The 23,220-nt window shown below is 48.6% G+C and overlaps 1 protein-coding gene across 7 annotated transcripts in view; it reads right to left on the bottom strand.

The window, feature by feature from the left end:
- DCUN1D4 (defective in cullin neddylation 1 domain containing 4) overlaps window positions 1–23,220 on the bottom strand; it is a 55,007-nt gene that overhangs the window by 14,048 nt on the left and 17,739 nt on the right. For 4 of the 7 annotated variants that reach the window (XM_064149258.1, XM_064149264.1, XM_064149257.1 and 1 more), the window contains exon 4: window positions 14,478–14,592. The exons of 2 other annotated variants lie outside the window; for them this stretch is intronic. In XM_064149258.1, the coding sequence (XP_064005328.1) occupies window positions 14,478–14,548 (71 nt within the window). In that variant the 5' untranslated portion in view covers window positions 14,549–14,592. Of the gene's footprint in view, window positions 1–14,477; window positions 14,593–18,150; window positions 18,212–23,220 lie in introns of those variants that run through there. One more of the 7 variants, XM_064149259.1, reaches the window with a different exon arrangement.

Genomic DNA, 23,220 nt, shown 5'->3' with positions numbered 1-23,220 from the left:
CAATGAGCTCTGCCCTGAGCCTCCTCTGCTGCAGGCTGCACACCCCCAGCTCCCTCAGCCTCTCCTCACAGGGCTCTGCTCCAGGCCCCTCCCCAGCCTTGCTGCCCTTCTCTCCACACCTGCCAGCACCTCAACAGCTCTCTGCAATTCAGGAGCCCACAACTGGACACAGCACTCCAGGGCTGGCCTGAGCAGTGCTGAGCACAGGGGCACAAGAACCTCCCTTGTCCTGCTGCCCACACTGCTCCTGAGCCAGCCCAGGATGCCATTGGCTCTGCTGCCCACCTGGGCACTGCTGCCTCCTCTTCAGCTATCTACCACCACACTCCCAGCTCCCTCTCTGCCTGGCTGCTCTCAGCCACTTTGTCCCCAGCCTGCAGCAGTGTTTGGGTTTATTGTGGCCCAAGTGCAGAACCCTGCACTTGGCCTTGCTCAATCTCATCCCATTGGCCTCTGCCCACCCAAGGAACTACTTCATGCTTATTGTGGTAGTTCCTTTAAAGCAACTAACCATTCCCCAGAGCAGAAGGACAACCTGCTAATTGGAAGAAAAAGACAAAAGAGGCTGTGAATTTTTCTTCCCACGTTAGGAGAGTGATCTGCAAAGAGCTGAAACACTGCAGAACAACTCCAGCCATACAGATCTCAGAAACACATCTTCATAAACCTGGTGTAGAGGCTTGGAGGTTATTTTCCATCTTGAAAACCTGTTTATTTTCCCTATTTGAACTACCTATTTTGTGTAAGCTTTACTGCAGCTGCAAAGGAACAGGCTGTCCAGTGAGCAAACACTAAGCCACTTGGTAAGAGTCAGAGCCAAAACAATTTTTCACCTTTTTTAAACAGGTTTGGTTATTTAACATTCTCATAGCTCTCAGTGTGAGGCTGCTGGGGCTCTGCTCTGGAGCAGGGCTGTCCAGGGAGGTTGTGTGTGCCTCCTCCAGGGAGGTTGTGTATGCCTCCTCCATTGGGCTGTTTAAGGCCAGGCTGATTAGCCTGGCTGAGAAGCCTCCCTGCCCATGGGGTGAGCCTGGCTGAGAAGCCTCCCTGCCCATGGGGTGAGCCTGGCTGGGAGGCTTCCCTGCCCATGGGGTGAGCCTGGCTGGGAGGCTTCCCTGCCCATGGGGTGAGCCTGGCTGGGAGGCCTCCCTGCCCATGGGGTGAGCCTGGCTGGGAGGCCTCCCTGCCCATGGGGTGAGCCTGGCTGGGAGGCCTCCCTGCCCATGGGGTGAGCCTGGCTGAGAGGCTTCCCTGCCCATGGGGTGAGCCTGGCTGAGAAGCCTCCTGCCCATGGGGTGAGCCTGGCTGGGAGGCCTCCTGCCCATGGGCAGGGAGGTTGGAGAAGATGATTTCTAAGGTGCCTTCCAACCTAAGCCATTCTATCACTCTACGATACCTCCCGAGTGAACTGTGATTACTGAAGACCTATTCAATGGGGTTTTTTTTTAGGCTATTGTGAATTTCAAGGAATAAAAAAGAAGTCTTGAGACAAAGGAAGGGATATTCTGACACCTTGGCAAGAAGTCCAATTACTCAGAATCCCCTTTCTTGTAGCAAACAAATGTGACAAGCACCAACTGGAACCCCGAGGTGAAAAATGACTGCAGCGAGAAGCAGCCAACAGTTTTGTTCTGCTCTGTTCCACTCTGTGTGGGCAAGAAGTCTGTAAAAGCACTGCTGGGATCAAGAGTATGCAAAGCTAATTGGGTGCCAAAGACATCTGATGAAGACAACAGTCCAGTACCTCACCCCATGTGTATACAGAAGTCATCCACACATCAGCTGTCAGCACACAACCAGTGGATTTGAGAAGCAGCCCTCAAGAAACAGATCTGTTGCCAGAGCTCTAAGCCATTCAGGTGTTTCAGAGAAAGGATTCTCTCATCTGCAAGTGGCAGGGCTCAACATAGCAGCCTGAATTAAGATGACAGTGACAGCAGTGAATGCAATAGGAGTGGAGACTGAGAACAGAGGAGATCAGCCCTTTTCATAGAGTCACTGCACCCAAGCCTAGCAAGTTTTCACAGGGCTGGTTGGGGCTGAAAGTTATTTGTTGTGCTTAAGGTTAAAGTAATTGGTCAGAAATTAATTACTCTAAGTCCAGGTGCCTAAAATCAGCTAAGTGACTTCAAGCAATAGTCTGGCCATGAACTACTTCTTCAAGAAGTTGAATATCTGACCACTGGAGTTTGCTTTTTGGGAAAGCAGACCTGCTAACAGAACTTTCCATGGCATACTGGGAAGAGAAATTACTTCAAGAACTCAGAAAGCACTGGATCTTAGAATCATAGAATCAACCAGGTTGGAAGAGACCTCCAAGATCAGCCAGTCCAACCTAGCACCCAGCCCTATCCAGTCAACTAGACCATGGCACTAAGTGCCTCATCCAGGCTTTGCTTGAAGACCTCCAGGGATGGTGACTCCACCACCTCCCCAGGCTGCCCATTCCAACGGGAAATCACTCTCCCTGTGAAGAACTTAGCCAGACATTCATCAGAAGAGCTAACACATTTGTAACCAAAGCAGATTATGTGTGGCCAGAAGTATAAAGCCATGCTATACAAATGGCTGGATGAATCTCAGATGTCTTTCTCTTGGCCCAGAGGAACAAAGAGCAGATCACATAACCTGCAAGACAAGGATCACTTGAAAAGGAGTATGATGGAAACAAGCAACACCAAAGCAGACCCAGTATGACTGATCTCACATATAAAGATGAAGCCTTTCAGTTCTCTCTTCTCTCCCCACTTAGTTCAAACACCAAATGAGTTCCTCCCTCCAGCCTAGCCAAACCAGCTGCTTCTTTTAGCAAGAGACTCCTCCTCCCTCAAGTGTTTAGTGAAGCAAGATGAGCAGGCAGATACAAGCAAGAAAGCCAACAAGTACCTGAGATTACAACCTAGGACAACTTGGTTCAATCATCACAGCAAGTAAAGGTGATTCCAAACACCATGGCCTCTGAACCACCACTCACACAGATTTGACTGTCTCAAGAACTGAAAACACAAAGTGCCAGAGCCATCTGGCATCCCTTTTATATCCTAGGGTACTTCTCGCCTCTGAGGACTTTCTCTTGTCCACACTGGAGGCTGATGTGCCTTTCCTTGTGCAAGGCAGACAAACACAGGCTACTAGAGTGCACAAGGCAGGTATCTGGAGACTTTGAGACCACCAAACACCTACTGAGCAGCTCTGAGTTTCCAAGAGCAAATCCTCAATAGCTCACAGCTTCAAGATCACTACCACCACAAAAAAAACCACCCAAACCCTCAAGTTCCTACAGATGCCTTACACAAAGGCTGGGCCAATGATGCTTTTGGTAGCAGAATCAATTCCTCTGCTGGAGAATGCTGATGCTGGACCAGGATTGCCAGAGGATGTTCTCTTCGTCATCAGAGCTAGAAAGGTGCCTGCAGAACTTGTTCCCAGGGTGTCTGCTCTGACCTCTGGGCAACAGCAAACTGAGTCTTTGAGCTTAGCAACCCTTCCATTTCTGAACCCTGCCACGTTGCCCATCAGGAACAGCAAGGGTGGGGTGGGGGAAACTGATGCTTATAAATATGCCAAGGGTGAGTGCCAGTCTCTTCCCAGTGATGCCTGATGACAGGACAAGGGGCAATGGTGGAAGCTGAGGCAAAGGAAGTTCCAGGAAAACATTAAGGAGGAATTTTTTCCCTGTGAGGGTGACAGAATCCTGGAACAAGCTGCCCAAGAGGGTTGTGGAGTTTCCCTCTCTGGAGATAGTCAAAACCTGCCTGGATGTGCTCCTGTGTGATGTGTTCTAGGTGATCCTGCTTTAGCAGGGGGGCTGGACCAGATGATCTTTCGAGGTCCCTCCCAGCCCCTGACATTCTATGTTTCTATGACACCTTCCACCAGCCCAGGTTGCTCAAGGTCTCACCCAGCCTGGCTCTGAACACCTCCAGGAAGGGAGCATTAATCCATTTTCAGATCTGAGTGTACACCTGCCTTAAGTGACACCTAATTGATTCTGCTGTGGCAGGGGGGTTGGACTGGATGAGCTCTCGAGACCCCTTCCAGCCCCAGGCATTCTCTGAAATTAAAAACCATCTGTAAGGAAAAAGAAATCCCCAAACCTATATACAAAAAGTCTGTCCCTGAGACAAGACACATGTGCAGGTGCAGTGATAAAAATATTTCCTTCACAAATAAGTTTTTAGTATGTTTAGCATAACACTGACAGTGTCAGGACAGGGAGAGCAGAATTAACTCTTGCTTTCTGATCTCCTTCTAACAGCCATTTTGCCAACCACAGAGAGGAAAGAACATGGGCAGGGGAAAAGCAACCTGGGGTGAACTTAGAATCATAGAATCAAGCAGGTTGGAAGAGAGCTCCAAGCTCAGCCAGCCCAACCTAGCACCCAGCCCTGCCCAACCAACCAGACCATGGCACTAAGTGCCCCAGCCAGGCTTGGCTGCAACACCTCCAGCCACGGCCACTCCACCACCTCCCTGGGCAGCCCATTCCAATGCCAATCACTCTCTCTGCCAGGAACTTCCTAACAACATCCAGCCTAGACCTGCCCTGGCACAGCTTGAGCCTGGGTCCACTTCTTCTGTTGCTGGGTGCCTGGCAGCAGAGCCCAACCCCACCTGGCTACAGCCTCCCTGCAGGCAGCTGCAGGCAGCAATGAGCTCTGCCCTGAGCCTCCTCTGCTGCAGGCTGCACACCCCCAGCTCCCTCAGCCTCTCCTCACAGGGCTCTGCTCCAGGCCCCTCCCCAGCCTTCCTGCCCTTCTCTCCACACCTTCCAGCACCTCAACAGCTCTCTGCAATTCAGGAGCCCACAACTGGACACAGCACTCCAGGGGTGGCCTGAGCAGTGCTGAGCACAGGGGCACAAGAACCTCCCTTGTCCTGCTGCCCACACTGCTCCTGAGCCAGCCCAGGATGCCATTGGCTCTGCTGCCCACCTGGGCACTGCTGCCTCCTCTGCAGCTCCTCTCTCCCAGCACCCCCAGCTCCCTCTCTTCCTGCCTGCTCTCAGCCACTCTGGCCCCAGCCTCTAGTGCTGCTTGGGGACACCTGACACTTCAGAAAAGTGACATCAACTACCCAACCACACAGAAATGAAGTCATCCTCTCAGAAATGCCTGCACCTCCATCACAACCTGACATCTGGCTCATAATATCCATTTTCACACTTAGGAGGCCTTCAGTAGCCTGGTCTAGTGGAAGGTGTCCCTGCCCATAGCAGGGGGTTGGAGCTAGATGATGTCTGAGGTCTATTCCAACCCACACCATTCTAAGAAGTACAATCCCAGAATCAGTCAGGGTTGGAAAGGACCACAAGGAGCAGCCAGTTCCAACCCCCTGCCATGCCCAGGGACACCCTACCCTAGAGCAGGCTGCACACAGCCTCAGCCAGCCTGGCCTCAAACACCTCCAGCCATGGGGCCTCAACCACCTCCCTGGGCAACCCCTGCCAGCCTCTCACCACTCTCCTGCTCAACAACTTCCTCCTCACCTCCAGCCTCACTCTCCCCACCTCCACCTTTGCTCCATGATCATCACAAGCTAAGGAACTGAATTATCCCAACAGAAAAGATGGGATAATGTAGTTTGTAGTCCAAAGAGGTCCATAAGCTAATGAAAAACTCTGAGTGTCCAAGTCTTTCATGTTTCTTTAAACACATCATCATCATCCATCTTTCCCAGGTTATTTCCATAGCTTCAGAAAATGGTTTGGGTTGGAAAGGACCTTTAAGATCATCCACTTCCAACCCCCCTGCCACGAGACCAGGTTGCTCAAGGCCTCATCCAGTCTGGCCTTCAACACCCCTCAGGGATCAGTGCTGGGCCCCATCCTCTTTAACATCTTCATAGATGATCTGGATGAGGGCATGGAGTCAGTCATCAGCAAGTTTGCAGAGGACACCAAGCTGGGGGCAGATGTGACTGGGTTGGAGGGCAGAAGGGCTCTGCAGTGGGACCTTGACCGCCTGGACAGATGGGCAGAGTCCAAGGGGATGGGGTTCAATAGCTCCAAGTGCAGGGTGCTGCATTTTGGCCACAACAACCCCATGCAGAGATACAGGCTGGGGTCAGAGTGGCTGGAGAGCAGCCAGACAGAGAGGGATCTGGGGGTGCTGATTGATACCTGCCTGAACATGAGCCAGCAGTGTGCCCAGGTGGCCAAGAGAGCCAGTGGCATCCTGGCCTGCATCAGGAATGGTGTGGCCAGCAGGAGCAGGGAGGTCATTCTGCCCCTGTACTCTGCACTGCTTAGACCACACCTTGAGTGCTGTGTTCAGTTCTGGGCCCCCCAGTTTAGGAGGGACACTGAGATGCTTGAGCATGTCCAGAGAAGGGCAACGAGGCTGGGGAGAGGCCTTGAGCACAGCCCTACGAGGAGAGGCTGAGGGAGCTGGGATTGGTTAGCCTGGAGAAGAGGAGGCTCAGGGCAGACCTTATTGCTGTCTGCAACTACCTGAGGGGTGGTTGTGGCCAGGAGGAGGTTGCTCTCTTCTCTCAGGTGGCCAGCACCAGAACGAGAGGACACAGCCTCAGGCTGTGCCAGGGGAGATTTAGGCTGGAGGTGAGGAGAAAGTTCTTCCCTGAGAGAGTCATTGGACACTGGAATGGGCTGCCCGGGGAGGTGGTGGAGTCGCCGTCCCTGGAGCTGTTCAAGGCAGGATTGGACGTGGCACTTGGTGCCATGGTCTGGCCTTGAGCTCTGTGCTAAAGGGTTGGACTTGATGATCTGTGAGGTCTCTTCCAACCCTGATGATACTGTGAGACTGTGATACCTCCAGGGAGAGGGCATCCATGATAACCAATTAGGTGAGGACAACTGTATTCAGGTATCCTGGGGTGGCTGGGCAGGACACTCCAGGAACAGATGTCACTGCCAGCATCAGAACAAGGGCACAGTAACCCTCTGCAGTCTTCAGAGTCAGGGAGCTGGGAGTGCTGGTGGACAAGCAATCCACGGCACAGCAATGTGCCCTTGTGGCCAAGAGGGCAGTGGGACCCTGGGGAGCATTAAGCAGAGTGTGTCCAGCAGATGCAGGGAGGTTTTCCTCCCCTCTGCTCTGCCCTGCTGAGACCTCATCTTGAGTAGTGTGTTGAGTTTTGGGCTCCCCAGTTTTAGAGGGACAGGAACCTGCTGGAGAGAATCCAGCAGAGGGCTGCGAGGATGATGAGCACTGCCTGATGAGGAGAAACTGAGGGACCTGAGGCTGTTTAATCTGGAGAAGGGAAGGCTGAGAGGAGATCTAATCAATGTCTATAAATCTCTGAGGGCTGGAGGTCAGGAGAGGGGACAGGCTCTGCTCACTGCTCCCTGGGATAGCACAAGCAGCAATGGATGGAAGCTGCAGCACAGCAGGTTCCAGCTCAACACAAGGGGAACTTCTTAGAATCCTAGAATCAAGCAGGTTGGAAGAGACCTCCAAGCTCAGCCAGTCCAACCTAGCACCCAGCCCTAGCCAGTCAACCAGACCATGGCACTAAGTGCCTCAGCCAGTCCTTTCTTGAAGACCTCCAGGGACAGTGACTCCACCACCTCCCTGGGCAGCCCATTCCAATGCCAATCACTCTCTCTGTGAAGAACTTCTTCCTAATATCCAGCCTAGACCTACCCTGGCACAACTGGAGACTGTGTCCCCTTGTTCTATTGCTGGTTGCCTGGGAGAAGAGGCCACCCCCCACCTGGCTACAATGCCCCTTCAGGTAGTTGTAGACAGTAATAAGATCACCCCTGAGCCTCCTCTTCTCCAGGCTAAACAGGCCCAGGCCTTCTTGCCTGGAAGGGTCCCAGAGCCCTGGCACAGGCTACCCAGAGAGGTTGTGCTGTCTCCCTCGCTGAAGCCTTTCCAGGCCTGTCTGGATGTGTTCCTGTGTGACTTGAGCTAGACTTTGGTCCTGCTCTAGTAAGGGGGTTGGACTGGATGAGCTCTTTGTGTCCCTTCCATCCCCTAACACCTTGTGAGCCTGCTCTGAGTGTGCTGCACTGGCTTTGCTAGAGCTCCACTTGCCACAGCAGCAAGTGAGGGCTGCGTGTCCCCAGAACACCCAAACCAAGAGCAGTGAAAGCCTGGAGTTTAGGTCACACAAAACAGCCTCTTGATTGTGGAAGCTCATTTAAAGGTGGGAGTGGGGAGAGAAGGAAAAAGAAGAAATTACACAAGCAGAAAAAACAAAAGGGACTCTTTCTTATCATCACTCAAAAGCTAACTGATGAAGCTTTGCAGCCTGCACATTTCAAATGGCCACTGTTCACTGAGGGAAAACATGAGTCAGAATCATACAATCAGGCAGGGTTGGAAGGGACCACAAGGAGCAGCCAGTTCCAACCCCCCTGCCATGGCCAGGGACACCTCACACTAGATCAGGCTGTCCACAGCCTCATCCAGCTTGGCCTTAAAAACCTCCAGGGATGAGGCTTCTATCACCTCCCTGGCAATCCTTTCCAGCCTCATGCTGAAGAACTTCCTAACATCCAGTCTGAATCTCCTCATTTCCAGCTTGGTTCCATTTCCCCCAGCTCTATCACTACCTGACACCCTAAAAAGTCCCTCCCCAGCTTTCTTGTAGACCCCTTCAGATACTGAAGGACATTTACAAACAGCAGATTCTGTGCAAGCAGAGCCTATTCAAGACTTTACCTCATTTGAGATACAAACTAACTGATTGCTTTCAGGTGATTTCTATTTTGAGAGATGCACACTTTGAACTGAAGAAGATGCCCCCTACTACTGCCATTAATTCTAATTAATTCATTTTCAGTTTTGGCTAAAAATTTGCATCAGTGCAACACAAGGAATCTATTTTTATAGAGCTTTATCTATTCATTCACAATCATGAACTTAGCAACAGCTTCCTAAACACTGCACTAAAAACAAGAGAAGGGGGAAGAAGGAATCATAGAATCAGTCAGGGTTGGAAGGGACCACAAAGAGCAGCCAGTTCCAACCCCCTGCCATGCCCAGGGACACCCTACCCTAGAGCAGGCTGCACACAGCCTCAGCCAGCCTGGCCTCAAACACCTCCAGCCATGGGGCCTCAACCACCTCCCTGGGCAACCCCTGCCAGCCTCTCACCACTCTCCTGATCAACAACTTCCTCCTCACCTCCAGCCTCACTCTCCCCACCTCCACCTTTGCTCCATTCCCCCCACTCCTGTCACTCCCTCACACCCTCAAAAGTCCCTCCCCAGCTTTTTTGGAGCCCCCTTCAGATGCTGGAAGGCCACAAGAAGGTCCCCTGGGAGCCTGCTCTGCTCCAGCCTGCACAGCCCCAACTCTTTCACTCTGTGCTCACAGCAGAGCTGCTGCAGCCTCTCAGCATCCTCCTGGCCCTTCTCTGGACACTCTCCAGCATCTCCACAGCCCTCTTGTCCCAGGGGCTCCAGAACTGGATGCAGGACTCCAGGTGGGGTCTCAGCAGAGCAGAGCAGAGGGGGAGAATCCCCTCCCTGGCCCTGCTGGCCACACTGCTGCTGCTGCAGCCCAGGCTCTGCTTGGCTTTCTGGGCTGCAAGTGCACACTGCTGGCTCCTGCTGAGCTTCTCCTCCAGCAGCACTCCCAAGTCCCTCTCCTCAGGACTGCTCTGCAGCCACTCACTGCCCAGGAGATATTTTACCATTTGCAATGCAGGACAAACTCCATCTAAAGCAGCCCCAAAGCAAATTTCCTTGACTGGCAAGTTTAATGAATTCATTTGTCTTATCTCTCCCTATTTAAAGGCTCACAGTTGTCTCTAAACTTCTAATTCAGTGTTCCAAACTTCATCAGGGTTACTTAAGGAGCACTCTGCACAAGACCATCCAGGCTGAGAGGTCTTAAGTTTCTTCAGCACTAAAGAAGCTCACTAAATAGGTATAGAAACAGGGAAAATTATACCTGTGTGTACTTGAAAAACTCCACTTCAAGGAGTGAGGCTTAGACATTTATGACAGTTGGTAACAGAAGCTCTCTGTAAGGGGGGGCAGGACCAAAACAGTTGGTATTAAGAGAACAAAAAAGCCTCTCAACACTCAAGTCTTGAAAACTTCTGCAGTTAACACACTCCCATTTTACCTTCTCCTGTTAACAACAGTGTGCTGACTGCTTTCAAAATGCCATGGACTATGGAGCTCATTAGCCAAAGAGGAAAGGCTGGGTTGTATTTTAATAGGCCTTTATGTGCTCCACACACACACACACATCAAATGAGACTGTAGATCCAACTGCTGGAAAATGTAACTTTCAGGGAAACACAGAGTCCTACTTCTCATCTTGCTGAAATCCAAGCATCCATTATTGCAAGCTTCTTGCCCTCAGCATGATTCTGGAGTAAAGAGCACAATTATTTTTCCAGTGAGACTATCAGAAAGAAAACATTACATCATACAGCTGATTTTCCTCTCAGGAAGATCTCACTGTTTGGCCAGAGATTGGACACAGTCTCAAGTTGTGCCAGGGTAGGTATAGGCTGGATGTTAGGAAGAAGTTCTTCACAGAGAGAGTGATTGGCATTGGAATGGGCTGCCCAGGGAGGAGGTGGAGGCACTGTCCCTGGGGGTCTTCAAGAAAAGACTGGATGAGGCACTTAGTGCCATGGTCTGGTTGATTGGATAGGGCTGGGTGCTAGGTTGGACTGGATGAGCTTGGAGGTCTCTTCCAACCTGGTTGATTCTATGATTCTATGATAATGACACAGTGAGGACTAAATTCTTACCTGGCAAGTATCTTGATACAAATCTTAGAATCAGAGAATCAAGCAGGTGGGAAGAGAGCTCCAAGCTCATCCAGCCCAACCTAGCACCCAGCCCTGGCCAACCAACCAATCAATCCTTCTTCAGTCCATGCAGGAGATCAGCATTTCCAAACCACTTCACTAAGAGCTGGATTTGGTCCTACAAGCTTTCCCAGGGTCATTATTGCACTAATCCTTCCAGGATGAGGCTGTATTCCTGACAACCCAGAACTGAGGCTGAAGGCCATTACAGGCTCCCCATTATCAGAGGTGTTTAAGAAGCTTTGGAAATCATCATCTCTTTCAGCACAGAGCCCTGCTGAAATGACCTTCTAGAAGGAATATTTACCTCAAAGATATTGCTATCATAGTTGAAGAGATGAGAGGAACACACCACAAACAGTGGAGACAAAGCATCATCCCAAGCTATCCATGTCAGGATTGAAACACAAACATTGAGTTCTCTCTTGAAAAATTAACTTTCCACCTAAACCCAGGAGGCATCAGCAGCACTTGGCCTCAGCTGTGATAAGACCAGCAAAGATGACACCAACACTAATGATGACAGCCCTTTGACAGTCTTCAGGCTGCTATTTTTGCACTGGAGGCAAGCAGCAGCCTCACAGTTCCTCCATTTGTGCTGCCCCCTCCATGTGTGCCACTGTTACTGGGAAACACACAAACCTTGCATCATTCCATAAGCATTTGAAGCAACAAATGACCTCTGCCAGGAGAGAGCTGCTTTTGGAGAACACACCTTGGATTTTTTTCCACTGAAAGTCATTAAAGAAGAGACACCAACTACTTTTTTTGCTTAATGCAGGATCCACACAGGCTAACCATCCCCTGAAGGCTTGACTTACCAGTACACAGTTCCTAGGTTTGTCTCTAAAACAGAAGCAAATGGTGAACAAGCAGGCCTAGAAGCCCTTGATGCCATAAACTGGCATTCCAGCACCACCCACACTGCTTTTATTGTATGCAGAACTCTCTGAGTATGATAAAAGAGGAAATGGCTTTGTCTACAACTACCTGAAGGGAGGCTGTAGCCAGGTGGGGTTGGTCTCTGCTGCCAGGCAAGCAGCAACAGAAGAAGGGGACACAGTCTCAAGCTGTGCCAGGGCAGGTCTAGGCTGGATGTTGTTAGGAAGTCGTTGGCAGAGAGAGTGATTGGCATTGGAATGGGCTGCCCAGGGAGGTCAAGGAGTCACCGTCCCTGGATGTGTTCAAGAATAGCCTGGATGGGTCACTTATTGCCATGGTCTGGTTGACTGGCTAGGGCTGGGTGATAGGCTGGACTGGATGGTCTTGGAGGTCTCATCCAACCTGGTTGAGTCTATGAAATACTGAGGTCTGCTACAGCACATTGCTGTAGAGGTTCCCAATTCCAGATAGAGCTCTGCTTGACAAAGTAAGTTGCCTGACCTCCAAAGAGCAAACATGACAAGCATAAGCCCCACTTCCATAAGCATGGAAGGAGGAGACAGCTTGCTCTTTGTTCACAGGTTAGATGGGCATCTTTGCCTTTAGAACCATTTGACATCTAAGCCAAATTTGAAGAAACCTTTCCTTAACAGAAAACAGAGCTCCAGGACTGGGATGACTGTTCAGCCAATGATTTCACATGTGCTGAAATAAAAACCTCTCCTTTTGATGGCCCAAACCAAAAGTAGCACACACACACACACAATGGTAAGCAGAGAAAGCCCCAAAACCTTTAGAAGTTAAGAGGTCAGATGAAAATCTGAACCACATCAGAGAAGGACATTCCCCTGTGGCCCATGACTGGCAGATGTGGTTTCACCTTCTCTTCTAAAAGCAGGCTGAGGTCTTCCATTTAATAAGGTCTTACATAGGGGCAGAATGAAGACTAGGTCCATCAGTTATAAACTGAAAGGCAGAAAGCTCTTATTATAGCTAAACTACTGAGTAATCCTAGAATGAACCAAGCTGGAAGAGAGCTCCAAGCTCAGCCAGCCCAACCCAGCACCCAGCCCTGCCCAACCAACCAGACCATGGCACTAAGTGCCCCAGCCAGGCTTGGCTGCAACACCTCCAGCCACAGCCACTCCACCACCTCCCTGGGCAGCCCATTCCAATGCCAATCACTCTCTCTGCCAGCAACTTCCTCCTCACAGCCAGCCTAGACCTGCCCTGGCACAGCTTCAGGCTGTGTCCTCTTCTTCTGTCCCTGGCTGCCTGGCAGCAGAGCCCAACCCCTCCTGGCTACAGCCTCCCTGCAGGCAGCTGCAGGCAGCAATCAGCTCTGCCCTGAGCCTCCTCTGCTGCAGGCTGCACACCCCCAGCTCCCTCAGCCTCTCCTCACAGCAATCACCTTCTCAATGTTCTGATCTGAATTACACCAATCAATCTCTCACAACCAACTTTATCTTCTAGGGGGTTTGGGTTGTTTTATCAACAGGGTCTCGGTAAAGGGAAGGAGAGTTAAGTTTCATGAAGCTCTCTACTTAGATACCAGAAACATTCTGCCCTCATTTCACCTCCCTATTGTGTGCACATCTGTGGACAAGGTGTAAAGGCCTCTACTAACTATTTACCTTTTGTATTTTAGTATTTCTGAGCAGCAACAAATAACTATTCATTAAAAGTACTTCTTTTTTCCTTCTTGCAAGTGTTAGGTATGCAAAGCAATGGAAGGGAGAGTTGAATCTTCCTTCTTCTGCATCAACAGATCATTTAATCAATTCCAGTGTAGTTGTGCAATCCTATTAAACACAATGCAGTTAGAGAGGCATGGCCAGAGGCTTAATTTGGCTACCAGCATTTTTCTCACTCAGGCCAGCTGATGAAAAAGGAAAGCTCTCAGCCCAACTTCAGGCTGACAGAAGAAATGCATCGTCTGCACTTCTCTTCTGTTTGCAGATGTATCTTCCTGAAGACACTTGTTATGGAAACGTGGGTTTGAGTCAGTGGTGAAACATCAGTGCAAACAGAGCTCAAATTCTACTGACTGGCAGTGGCAACCAAACTTTCTGGCTGTATGAATCACTTTCCAACATCAGGACAGTCCTGCATCTCTTGTGCAAGTGTGGACAGCCCTGTACTCCCCTAAGTTCTGAACTCAGTGCACATAAACACTGAGCATCTTGCACACAAGGAGCATATTCAGTGGTTTCTAACTGACTGAGGCAGACTGAACATACACACACTGAAAATGCAGCACCCAGCACTGGTTTCAGCTTAGGCTGCACCTACTCCTATAGGATACACTGCTCATGCACATGGTTATAACCCACCTGGCACATCTGATGCCCAGAGGGAAGTCGAGCAGCAGCACCTGGACTTCACTATCACCTTGCCTGTGTCATCTTCAGCTCTCCCTTACATATCAGCATCAAATTGCAGCATGACTGGACCTCAAGAAAGAGCTGAGTGGGCTCCAGCTACCCTCACTTTTCCCACAGGGTGCTGACTGAGAATGCCCAATCCAGACCTTACACATGTATACAGCAGGATGTTACTTCAGCTCTTAGAAGTTGTTTTTGAACAAAGGTTTGTCTATTTTGACAGCTATGTCTGTTTCAGAGCAAGAAGGAGGTCCTTACAAGCTTCCTGTACAACCAGAACAAGGTGAGAAGTAAATCTCCATGTGCTTATGAATATCCCAGTTTGATTGTAATCACAGGCTTGGGTTCCACACTGAGAAACCAAAGCAGATTCAAATTACCATTTCCATTAGTATTTCAAACACAATCATATCAGTTATTCAACTTCAGATATTCCAGCAGTCTTAGCTCATGGTTAAGATGACATACCCATCATGTCTACTTTTCTTAGCAGATAAATCATCTCCTGCTGCAGGTCTCCTCTTTTTCCTTGGAGGCATCACTTTACTAAAGCAGTCTGATGAACTGCAAGACCGGAGACTTCCTACAGAGGGAATTAAAAACACCAGCACAAAAAGATCAAACTGTTGCAGACCAGTCAAACTGTGTCCACTCATAGGCATATCACAAAAGGAAGGGAAGGCAGTTAAGATTTCAAAGTTAACAAAAAGAAATGGTCTTCTTTAAATAGCAAAACCCATCTCACTTTTACATGGTGTTTTACCATCAGCCTTCTGTTAAGGCCAAAGGTATAGCAGTGCTACTTCAATTTAATTAAAGGCAACACTGAGAGCATCCTGATTAAGTCCTCAAAAAGGCATTATTTTTAGTCATTTATGCAAATCAGAAGCTCTAAGAGTTGTTCTTTACTTTTCTAAAGACAAATAGGACTCAAAAAGTAGAGCATCTAAAAAACAGAACTCTCTTAAGTTTTAAGCCCCAAGTTTCTTGTAATACAGAGCAGGAAAGGTTTTGGGTCTTTGGGAGGAGAGAGGAGGGGAAGGCACTCAGCAACCACTAGGATAAAAAAAAAACAGGTGTCTGGCTCTATCATACTGAATAGTTCTCAAAGGATCAAGGTCCCCAAGTAGGTAACAGCCAAGACAAGACACTGATGCAAATCAAACAACTATCTGTCCTTCCCCCCTCTCTCTCAGCTGCATGCTCCTATGGTGCTGGCAGTCCTTCCCCCCTCTCTCTCAGCTGCATGTTCCTATGGTGCTGGCAGTCCTTCCCCCCTCTCTCTCAGCTGCATACTCCTATGGTGCTGGCAGTCCTTCCCCCCTCTCTCTCAGCTGCATACTCCTATGGTGCTGGCAGTCCTTCCCCCCTCTCTCTCAGCTGCATACTCCTATGGTGCTGGCAGTCCTTCCCCCCTCTCTCTCAGCTGCATACTCCTATGGTGCTGGCAGTCCTTCCCCCCTCTCTCTCAGCTGCATACTCCTATGGTGCTGGCAGCTCTTCCCCCCTCTCTCTCAGCTGCATACTCCTATGGTGCTGGCAGTCCTTCCCCCCTCTCTCTCAGCTGCATACTCCTATGGTGCTGGCAGCTCTTCCCCCCTCTCTCTCAGCTGCATACTCCTATGGTGCTGGCAGCTCTTCCCCCCTCTCTCTCAGCTGCATGTTCCTATGGTGCTGGTAGTTCTTCCCCCCTCTCTCTCAGCTGCATGTTCCTATGGTGCTGGCAGCTCTTCCCCCCACTCTCTCAGCTGCATGTTCCTATGGTGCTGGCAGCTCTTCCCCCCTCTCTCTCAGCTGCATGTTCCTATGGTGCTGGCAGTCCTTCCCCCCTCTCTCTCAGCTGCATGTTCCTATGGTGCTGGTAGTTCTTCCCCCCTCTCTCTCAGCTGCATGTTCCTATGGTGCTGGCAGCTCTTCCCCCCTCTCTCTCAGCTGCATGTTCCTATGGTGCTGGCAGCTCTTCCCCCCTCTCTCTCAGCTGCATGTTCCTATGGTGCTGGCAGTCCTTCCCCCCTCTCTCTCAGCTGCATACTCCTATGGTGCTGGCAGTCCTTCCCCCCTCTCTCTCAGCTGCATGCTCCTATGGTGCTGGCAGTCCTTCCCCCCTCTCTCTCAGCTGCATGCTCCTATGGTGCTGGCAGTCCTTCCCCCCTCTCTCTCAGCTGCATACTCCTATGGTGCTGGCAGTCCTTCCCCCCTCTCTCTCAGCTGCATACTCCTATGGTGCTGGCAGTCCTTCCCCCCTCTCTCTCAGCTGCATACTCCTATGGTGCTGGCAGTCCTTCCCCCTCTCTCTCAGCTGCATACTCCTATGGTGCTGGCAGTCCTTCCCCCCTCTCTCTCAGCTACATGTTCCTATGGTGCTGGCAGTCCTTGCTCCCTCTCTCTCAGCTGCATGTTCCTATGGTGCTGGCAGTCCTTCCCCCCTCTCTCTCAGCTACATACTCCTATGGGGCTGGCAGTCCTTCCCCCCTCTCTCTCAGCTGCATACTCCAATGGTGCTGGCAATTCTTCAGTGTGCCAATCCAGCTCACCAAACCTGTGGATTAATTAACCCAAGCAAAAAAAGAACAACTTTCTGCACATTAGCACATGAAGGAAGACAGGACCAGCCCATCTGACCACAGCGAGTCATTACAGTGCCTTTTCTGCCTCATGAGAACAGCAGGCTAACACTGCAGGCAAAATTCTGTCCTACTTTCATACACTGAAGACCACATGGACACCTGAGAAAGATGCAAGAGCAGCTCAAAGAGCCCTCAATGCTGTAAGTGTCACACAAAGAATTGGGAAAGGAAAGGAAGAGGGAGATGAGGTATAAAAATCCAGACACAAAGAGATGCCAAAGACACTTGCAAGAACATATGAAGAACTCTAGCATGCCTGAGCTACTTCCTCTCAGTTTCAACAGCATCCAAGTTTAGTCCTGCTTTATTACAAAACCAAGATGCCCACAAAAATCTCTTTTAAAATCACAGCACAGAAGCAAGCAATAAACCTGAGACCAAGGGGAGCAAACTGAAACCAGAGGCCAAACTCCCAGCGACTACTACCTGTAATCTTCTGCTTACCTACTCTTGGTATCTTTGAAAGTCCCTCTCCTGTTGTAGGAGAAACACAATGTAAGGACCTTACAGCCTCCCAGGCTTTGCTACATGTGCTTGATTTCAAACATGCACTGAACCTGGTTATGATGGCCACAGGCACTGGATGCTGATAAAAAGCAGGAAAAAGAAATCACACACACACAGCCCCTACCCTGGCTTTGTCCAGATGCTGGTTAAAGAAATATGCACAGCCTCTGTGTAAAAGAAATGCATAGCAAAAGATTTAAATCCAAAAAATCCCACCAAAACAGTAAAAAAACAGATCATTTTGTCAGATCTGCAACCCCATGTGAACCAAAGAGTTTAACCCAAGAACTCCTGCTGGAAGTCCTTTCCTCATTAAACAAGAGGACATTTTTAAACAGCTTTGTTTCAAGCCAGAATCCACCACAACCAAATTCCTCCAATGACTTGCATGAAAAAGCCTCTACCTTTTCTTGGCTTGGCTGTATCTAGTTGTAGTTCTCAAGCTAACAGAAAAAGGAATCACAGAATGAAGAAGACAAGACACAGCTGAGAAACTGGCAGGTGGCTGTAAAATGCACATGGACATTCCCCTCACAGACACACAGACACTGGGTGGACAAACACTGACATGTTTTACAGGGAGCTAACATCTTTAGTGAAGTTTGGACCAAGTCTTGGCTGCATTTTAGCTATTTCATCATCTCTAGGCTGCTATAAGAAGAATGCTACTTGAAAAGCATTGCCCTTTGCTAGCAGAATCAGTGCACTGGATTGGAATGGCAGTTCTAATTCCTCTGTAACAACCTCAAAGTTTAACCAGCAGAATAGTTCTACCTTTCATTTCTCTCTAAAGCTAAAACATCATCAGTCTGGGAAGTTTCAACTCTTGCTCTTTCTTGTTTTCCTCTACACTAAGCATCCATATTAACCTTTCCAGTTCTAAATGAAATCTCTAAATCCAGCTTTCCCCAACTGATTTCACTTCTGACTCTTCACTTCAGCTCATCTGCAAACAAGCATGCAGCACCCTCTGATTCCATGCAAAGTTCGACAGGAGCTTTACTTACCTTCAGCAGCTTCTCTGATGGGATTATCTTCAAAGTTTCTTACTCTTGGCTCTCAACTCAAGATTGGCAGAACCCTCCTAGTTCTCACTGGCTTTTTTTTGACACTTGAAGCTAGCATTTGCAAGGTAGAGCCTCCAAATGGCTGTTGAAGAGGCCACCACCAGCCAAAAGCCTGCCGAGTATAAATGTTGTTTGCCCAAAGTTCTAGCCAGTGCTTCCAGATTTGCTGGAAGACAAAGCTACCAAAGGGAAGTTATCAACTCAAGAGATAAAATTCACCCTAAGAAAACTCAAAACAATATGCAAGATAATCACCAGGAGAGGGACACTAAGTCCTAAAGCAGCAACAAAGCCAGGACAAACAGAAAGAAAAAGAACAAAGGATTCTACAAGCTGTGCCCCTACAAAAACCATTTACAGACATGAAATCCTTCACCTTCTCTCTTGCTAATGCCTGTAAGGAATCCTGCTCTTCTGATGCTCAAGAAGAGGGAAGTTTCAAAGGAACAACAATTAGAAACCAGGAATGCTGAAGCAATTGGAAAGACAGAGCTGCAACAAGATCGCTACGAGCGCACTTAACCATCACCCACTTTCAGATACAAGATCAGAGAACTAAATCCTCATCAAAACATCAAACAACTTCTAATTTGCTGTAAAAGGGGAAAAATAACCATCACCACCTCTAGCTTGAATTCCACACTGCACAATTGCTTTGGACTTGAGGGGTTTTTTTCTCTCTCTGTAAGCCAAGAATAGTGGAAGCAGATTTTTTTCTACCCTTAGAAAGCTGAAGAACTGCACTGGAGTTTTGTTTTCATTGAAGACATTACCTCATCCTTTCCAACAAGCCAGGTGACAACAGGAAGGGCACTTTCAAAGACATTTGAGTCTGGATAGATAAATCAAGTCATCATTTAATAACCAAATGATGGCTTGGAGCTATTAACCTGTTGCTAGATTTGGAGTGATGATCTAAAACCCCCAATCATTTCCGATCTGCGAGGGAAAGGTTTCCAGGCTGACACATGTTAGAAGCAACTGTTCAGAGTCTCAATCTTTGCTTTTCTTACCCTTACAAAAGGCTGCCCAGGACATCTTCACAACCTACCTATTTTTCAGACATTTATGCACAGGATCACAGAAACATCCAGGCTGGAAAAACCTCTCAGGATCACCAAGTCCAACCTAGAACCCTGCTCTACAAGGTGCACCCTAAACCGTATCCTCCAGCACCACATCCAAATGACCCTTAAACAGAGCCAGGCTTGGTGACTCCACCACCTGCTTGGGCAGCCCATTCCAATGCCTGACCACTCTTGCTAGGAAAACATTTTTCCTTCTATCTAGTCTAAACCTCTCCAGTCACAGCTTGAGGCCATTCCCTCTTGTTCTATCACTATTTACCTGTAAGAAGAGGCCACTGAATGATAACACATTTTATGAGCTGTAGTCATAGAACCAACCAGGTTGGAAGAGAGCTCCAAGCTCATCCAGTCCAACCTAGCACCCAGCCCTGGCCAATCAACCAGACCATGGCACTAAGAGCCTCATCCAGTCTTTTCTTGAACACCTGCAGGGGTGGTGACTCCACTGTCATTATAAGAGAGTGGAATTTGAAGCAAGCTCAAGCTTGGCTCCTAAATCACTCCCAAACTACCACACTCTAGAGCTCTTAGGACAGTTAAGATCTAGCTCCAGACCAGATAACTGTCTAATAGTTAAAACAGATATAATTTGCTTCATGTAATTTAGCTGTCCAGAATATTTGTAAGCTCAGAAACAACTGCTTTGAAGTAAGAGCAATATGCATTAAAGGCTTACTAGAAATATTAACCTAAAATTGAAATAGTCATTTTTAAAAAGAGCTTTTGGAAATCTCATCCAAATTGAGATTAGATTAAAGCATAGTAAAACCAGGGCCCACAACATAACAACATTAACCAGGATAGTTATGTCAGAAGTCAAATAGTAATCTCCAAGGATATGGCTTGCACCCAAAGATTGAGTGAAAAAAACAAAATCAGACCAAACCCAAAACAACAGAGCCTCAAAACTGAATCATAGAATCAACCAGGTTGGAAGAGACCTCCAAGATCATCCAGTCCAACCTAGCACCCAGCCCTGCCCAGTCAACTAAACCATTGGCACCAAGTGCCCCAGCCAGGCTTGGCTGCAACACCTCCAGCCACACAGACTCCACCACCTCCCTGCCATGCCCATTCCAATGCCAATCACTCTCTCTGCCAGCAACTTCCTCCTCACATCCAGCCAAGATCTTCCCTGCCGCAGCTTGATACTGTGTCCCCTTGTTCTATTGGTGGTTGCCTGGCAGCAGAGCCCAACCCCACCTGGCTACAGCCTCCCTGCAGGCAGCTGCAGGCAGCAATGAGCTCTGCCCTGAGCCTCCTCTGCTGCAGGCTGCACACCCCCAGCTCCCTCAGCCTCTCCTCACAGGGCTCTGCTCCAGGCCCCTCCCCAGCCTTGCTGCCTTTCTCTCCACACCTTCCAGCACCTCAACATCTCTCTTGAATTCAAGAGCCCAGAACTGGACACAGGACTCAAGGGGTGGCCTGAGCAGTGCTGAGCACAGGGGCAGAAGAACCTCCCTTGTCCTACTGCCCACACTGCTCCTGAGCCCACCCAGGATGCCATTGGCTCTGCTGCCCACCTGGGCACACTGCTGGCTCCTCTTTAGCCTACTATCTGCCAGTACCCCCAGGTCCCTTTCTTCCTGGCTTTCCAGCCACTCTGTCCCCAGCTTGTAGTGCTGCTTGGGGTTGTTGTGGCCAAAGTGCAAGTTCAACCTTAACAATTCAAGGACAATCTTGAAATAATGGGGGGAAATATTTTTGTTAGTTTTGGTCTTTAAAAGTAGGTTTCAAGAGCCAACATAACTGTCAATTAGATGGGGAATATCTGCATTGCTGCCTTGAACAATGCTGTTAATAAATGCAATATAAGGAAGATTTATTCTACCATTGACTGCAAAAATCATAGTTCTGGAACCCCCCCATACAAGAAAGACGTGGAACTGCTAAAGTCAGTCCAGAGGAGGCCACAAAGATCTAAATCATCTTTAGGCTGGTCTGGCAATACTCAAAAGAATCTTTTGCTGAGGTTATTAACATGATTTTCGAATGAGTTCTGGACACAGGATCTCAAATTCACTGCATGATGCAGTCCCATAAATTGCATAACAAATGTAACAGGTCCTGACACTTCTCACTATGCAGTCAGCACCACTGGGAAACAGCACTTCCAAAGCACTGAAATCAAACAACCTGCAAAAGGAAACCTTGGCCACTTCCATCAGGTTCCTTCAGAACTGTCAAGTCCCACAACAAACAGGCAGAGGAAACTTCACTATAGAATGGCTAAATTAGCTCCTTGCATCTGTCTCTGACCTTGTACAAGTTCAAACCAAGCACATGTTAAGCCTGAGTTCTCCTGCAAGTTAGGCAAACACTGCAGCTTCATCACCATCTACAAGGAGGCTTAACAAAGAAGCATTAAAAATGCTAGGATGAAGAGGAGCTTTGCACTACCCACCTCTACTTTCAGTTCTCATCTCATACTTCTGGTTTGAAAGGGGTTTTTGAATTATTGGGGTGAGGGGGGAAGGAAAAACTGTAATGCATTCTCCTGCAAGTTAGGCAAACACTGCAGCTTCATCATCATCTACAAGGACACTGCAGCTTCATCATCATCTACAAGGAGGCTTAACAAAGCAGCATTAAAAATGCTAGGATGAAGAGGAGCTTTGCACTACCCACCTCTACTTTCAGTTCTCATCTCATACTTCTGGTTTGAAAGGGGTTTTTGAATTATTGGGGTGAGGGGGGAAGGAAAAACTGTAATGAAAGAAACCCCAAACTATCCAAACATAAAACCCCAACCCAAACACAAAAGCCCCAACCCCCACCAAATCACACTCTTGACCGTGTGTGTCCAAAGGGCACGTTTAAGCTCTGGAAACAGCTCAATTCAAACACCACACAGCAGGCAATAGGGTAACCATGCATGTCAGTGTAAAGTGGTTCATCAAAATCATTAACACAGGCAGGATGAGAGCTCTGAGGCTAACTTATTACACTGATCTTTATGACAGAAGTGAAAGAGAAGATGAGGTCTAAAGCCTTCAAAACACATCTGCTCTTACTGATCGATCGGGAACAGAAATGCCTCAATACTTCACAACAGCTTTTTGTGATCAAAAGCAAGCACAGATTATGCAATATGTTTTGATACATGAGATCAGTGTCCATCACCTGGATCACAAAGGAGAAAATCCCAAGTGTCCATCAGGAGATGGGGAGAAGGCATCAGCTCTAGCATATGGACAACAAAACCTCTCACTCTCTCAAACTACCTGCACCAACAGGCAGAGGCTTTTCCTTCACATGATCAGCTAATTACAAGTATCCAGTAGCTAACCACTGAAGAAGAATATGTGATAGAAGCCCTCTGTGGCCAGAGTAAGATGAAACCAAGTCACTTATCAAGTTATGGAGGAGGGTACATAAGCCCTAAGCAAGCTCTGTCCAAGCTCAAACAAGGCAGTCCTACACATCTCTCCTCACTGCTCTAGGCTAGGAGTGTGCTAGATTTGTGTGTCCCAGAAACCTCCAAGAGGAGCTGACAGCTCTCCCCACCTTCTTGAGAGCTCAAGGTAACATCAGCAAACACAGAGAGCACCTCAGGATAGAGGAAGAACTTTTGAGGCAGATGGCAGGACAGATACAGTCAGTTGTACAGCAGAATTCTGCTGAGTGATCAGGGCCTGAAGCCAGTTAAGTTATTTTCCTTCCTCCTTATGTACTACATCTGAAACACAGAAAGGAAGGAAGAGAAACAAACCAAAGATGCCAGCTCCTAAGTAACAAGAGCAAGATGAGGTCACAAAAGTTGAAAGATACCAAGTCACAAAGCACAAATGCTGATCGATCATGAATGGCAGCAAGCTAGCACCAGGCAGCTGGATGAAGGCCTCAAAAAGTGACACTTCAGCAAACAGAAAACAGATTTGGTCTAAGAAAAAGCTCTTGGACACTGACCAAAAGTCAGCAT

The sequence above is a fragment of the Pogoniulus pusillus genome, chromosome 9 (assembly GCF_015220805.1).
Source record: "Pogoniulus pusillus isolate bPogPus1 chromosome 9, bPogPus1.pri, whole genome shotgun sequence".
Taxonomy (NCBI): Eukaryota; Metazoa; Chordata; class Aves; order Piciformes; family Lybiidae; genus Pogoniulus; species Pogoniulus pusillus.
This window is presented reverse-complemented; position numbering and strand designations above follow the sequence as displayed.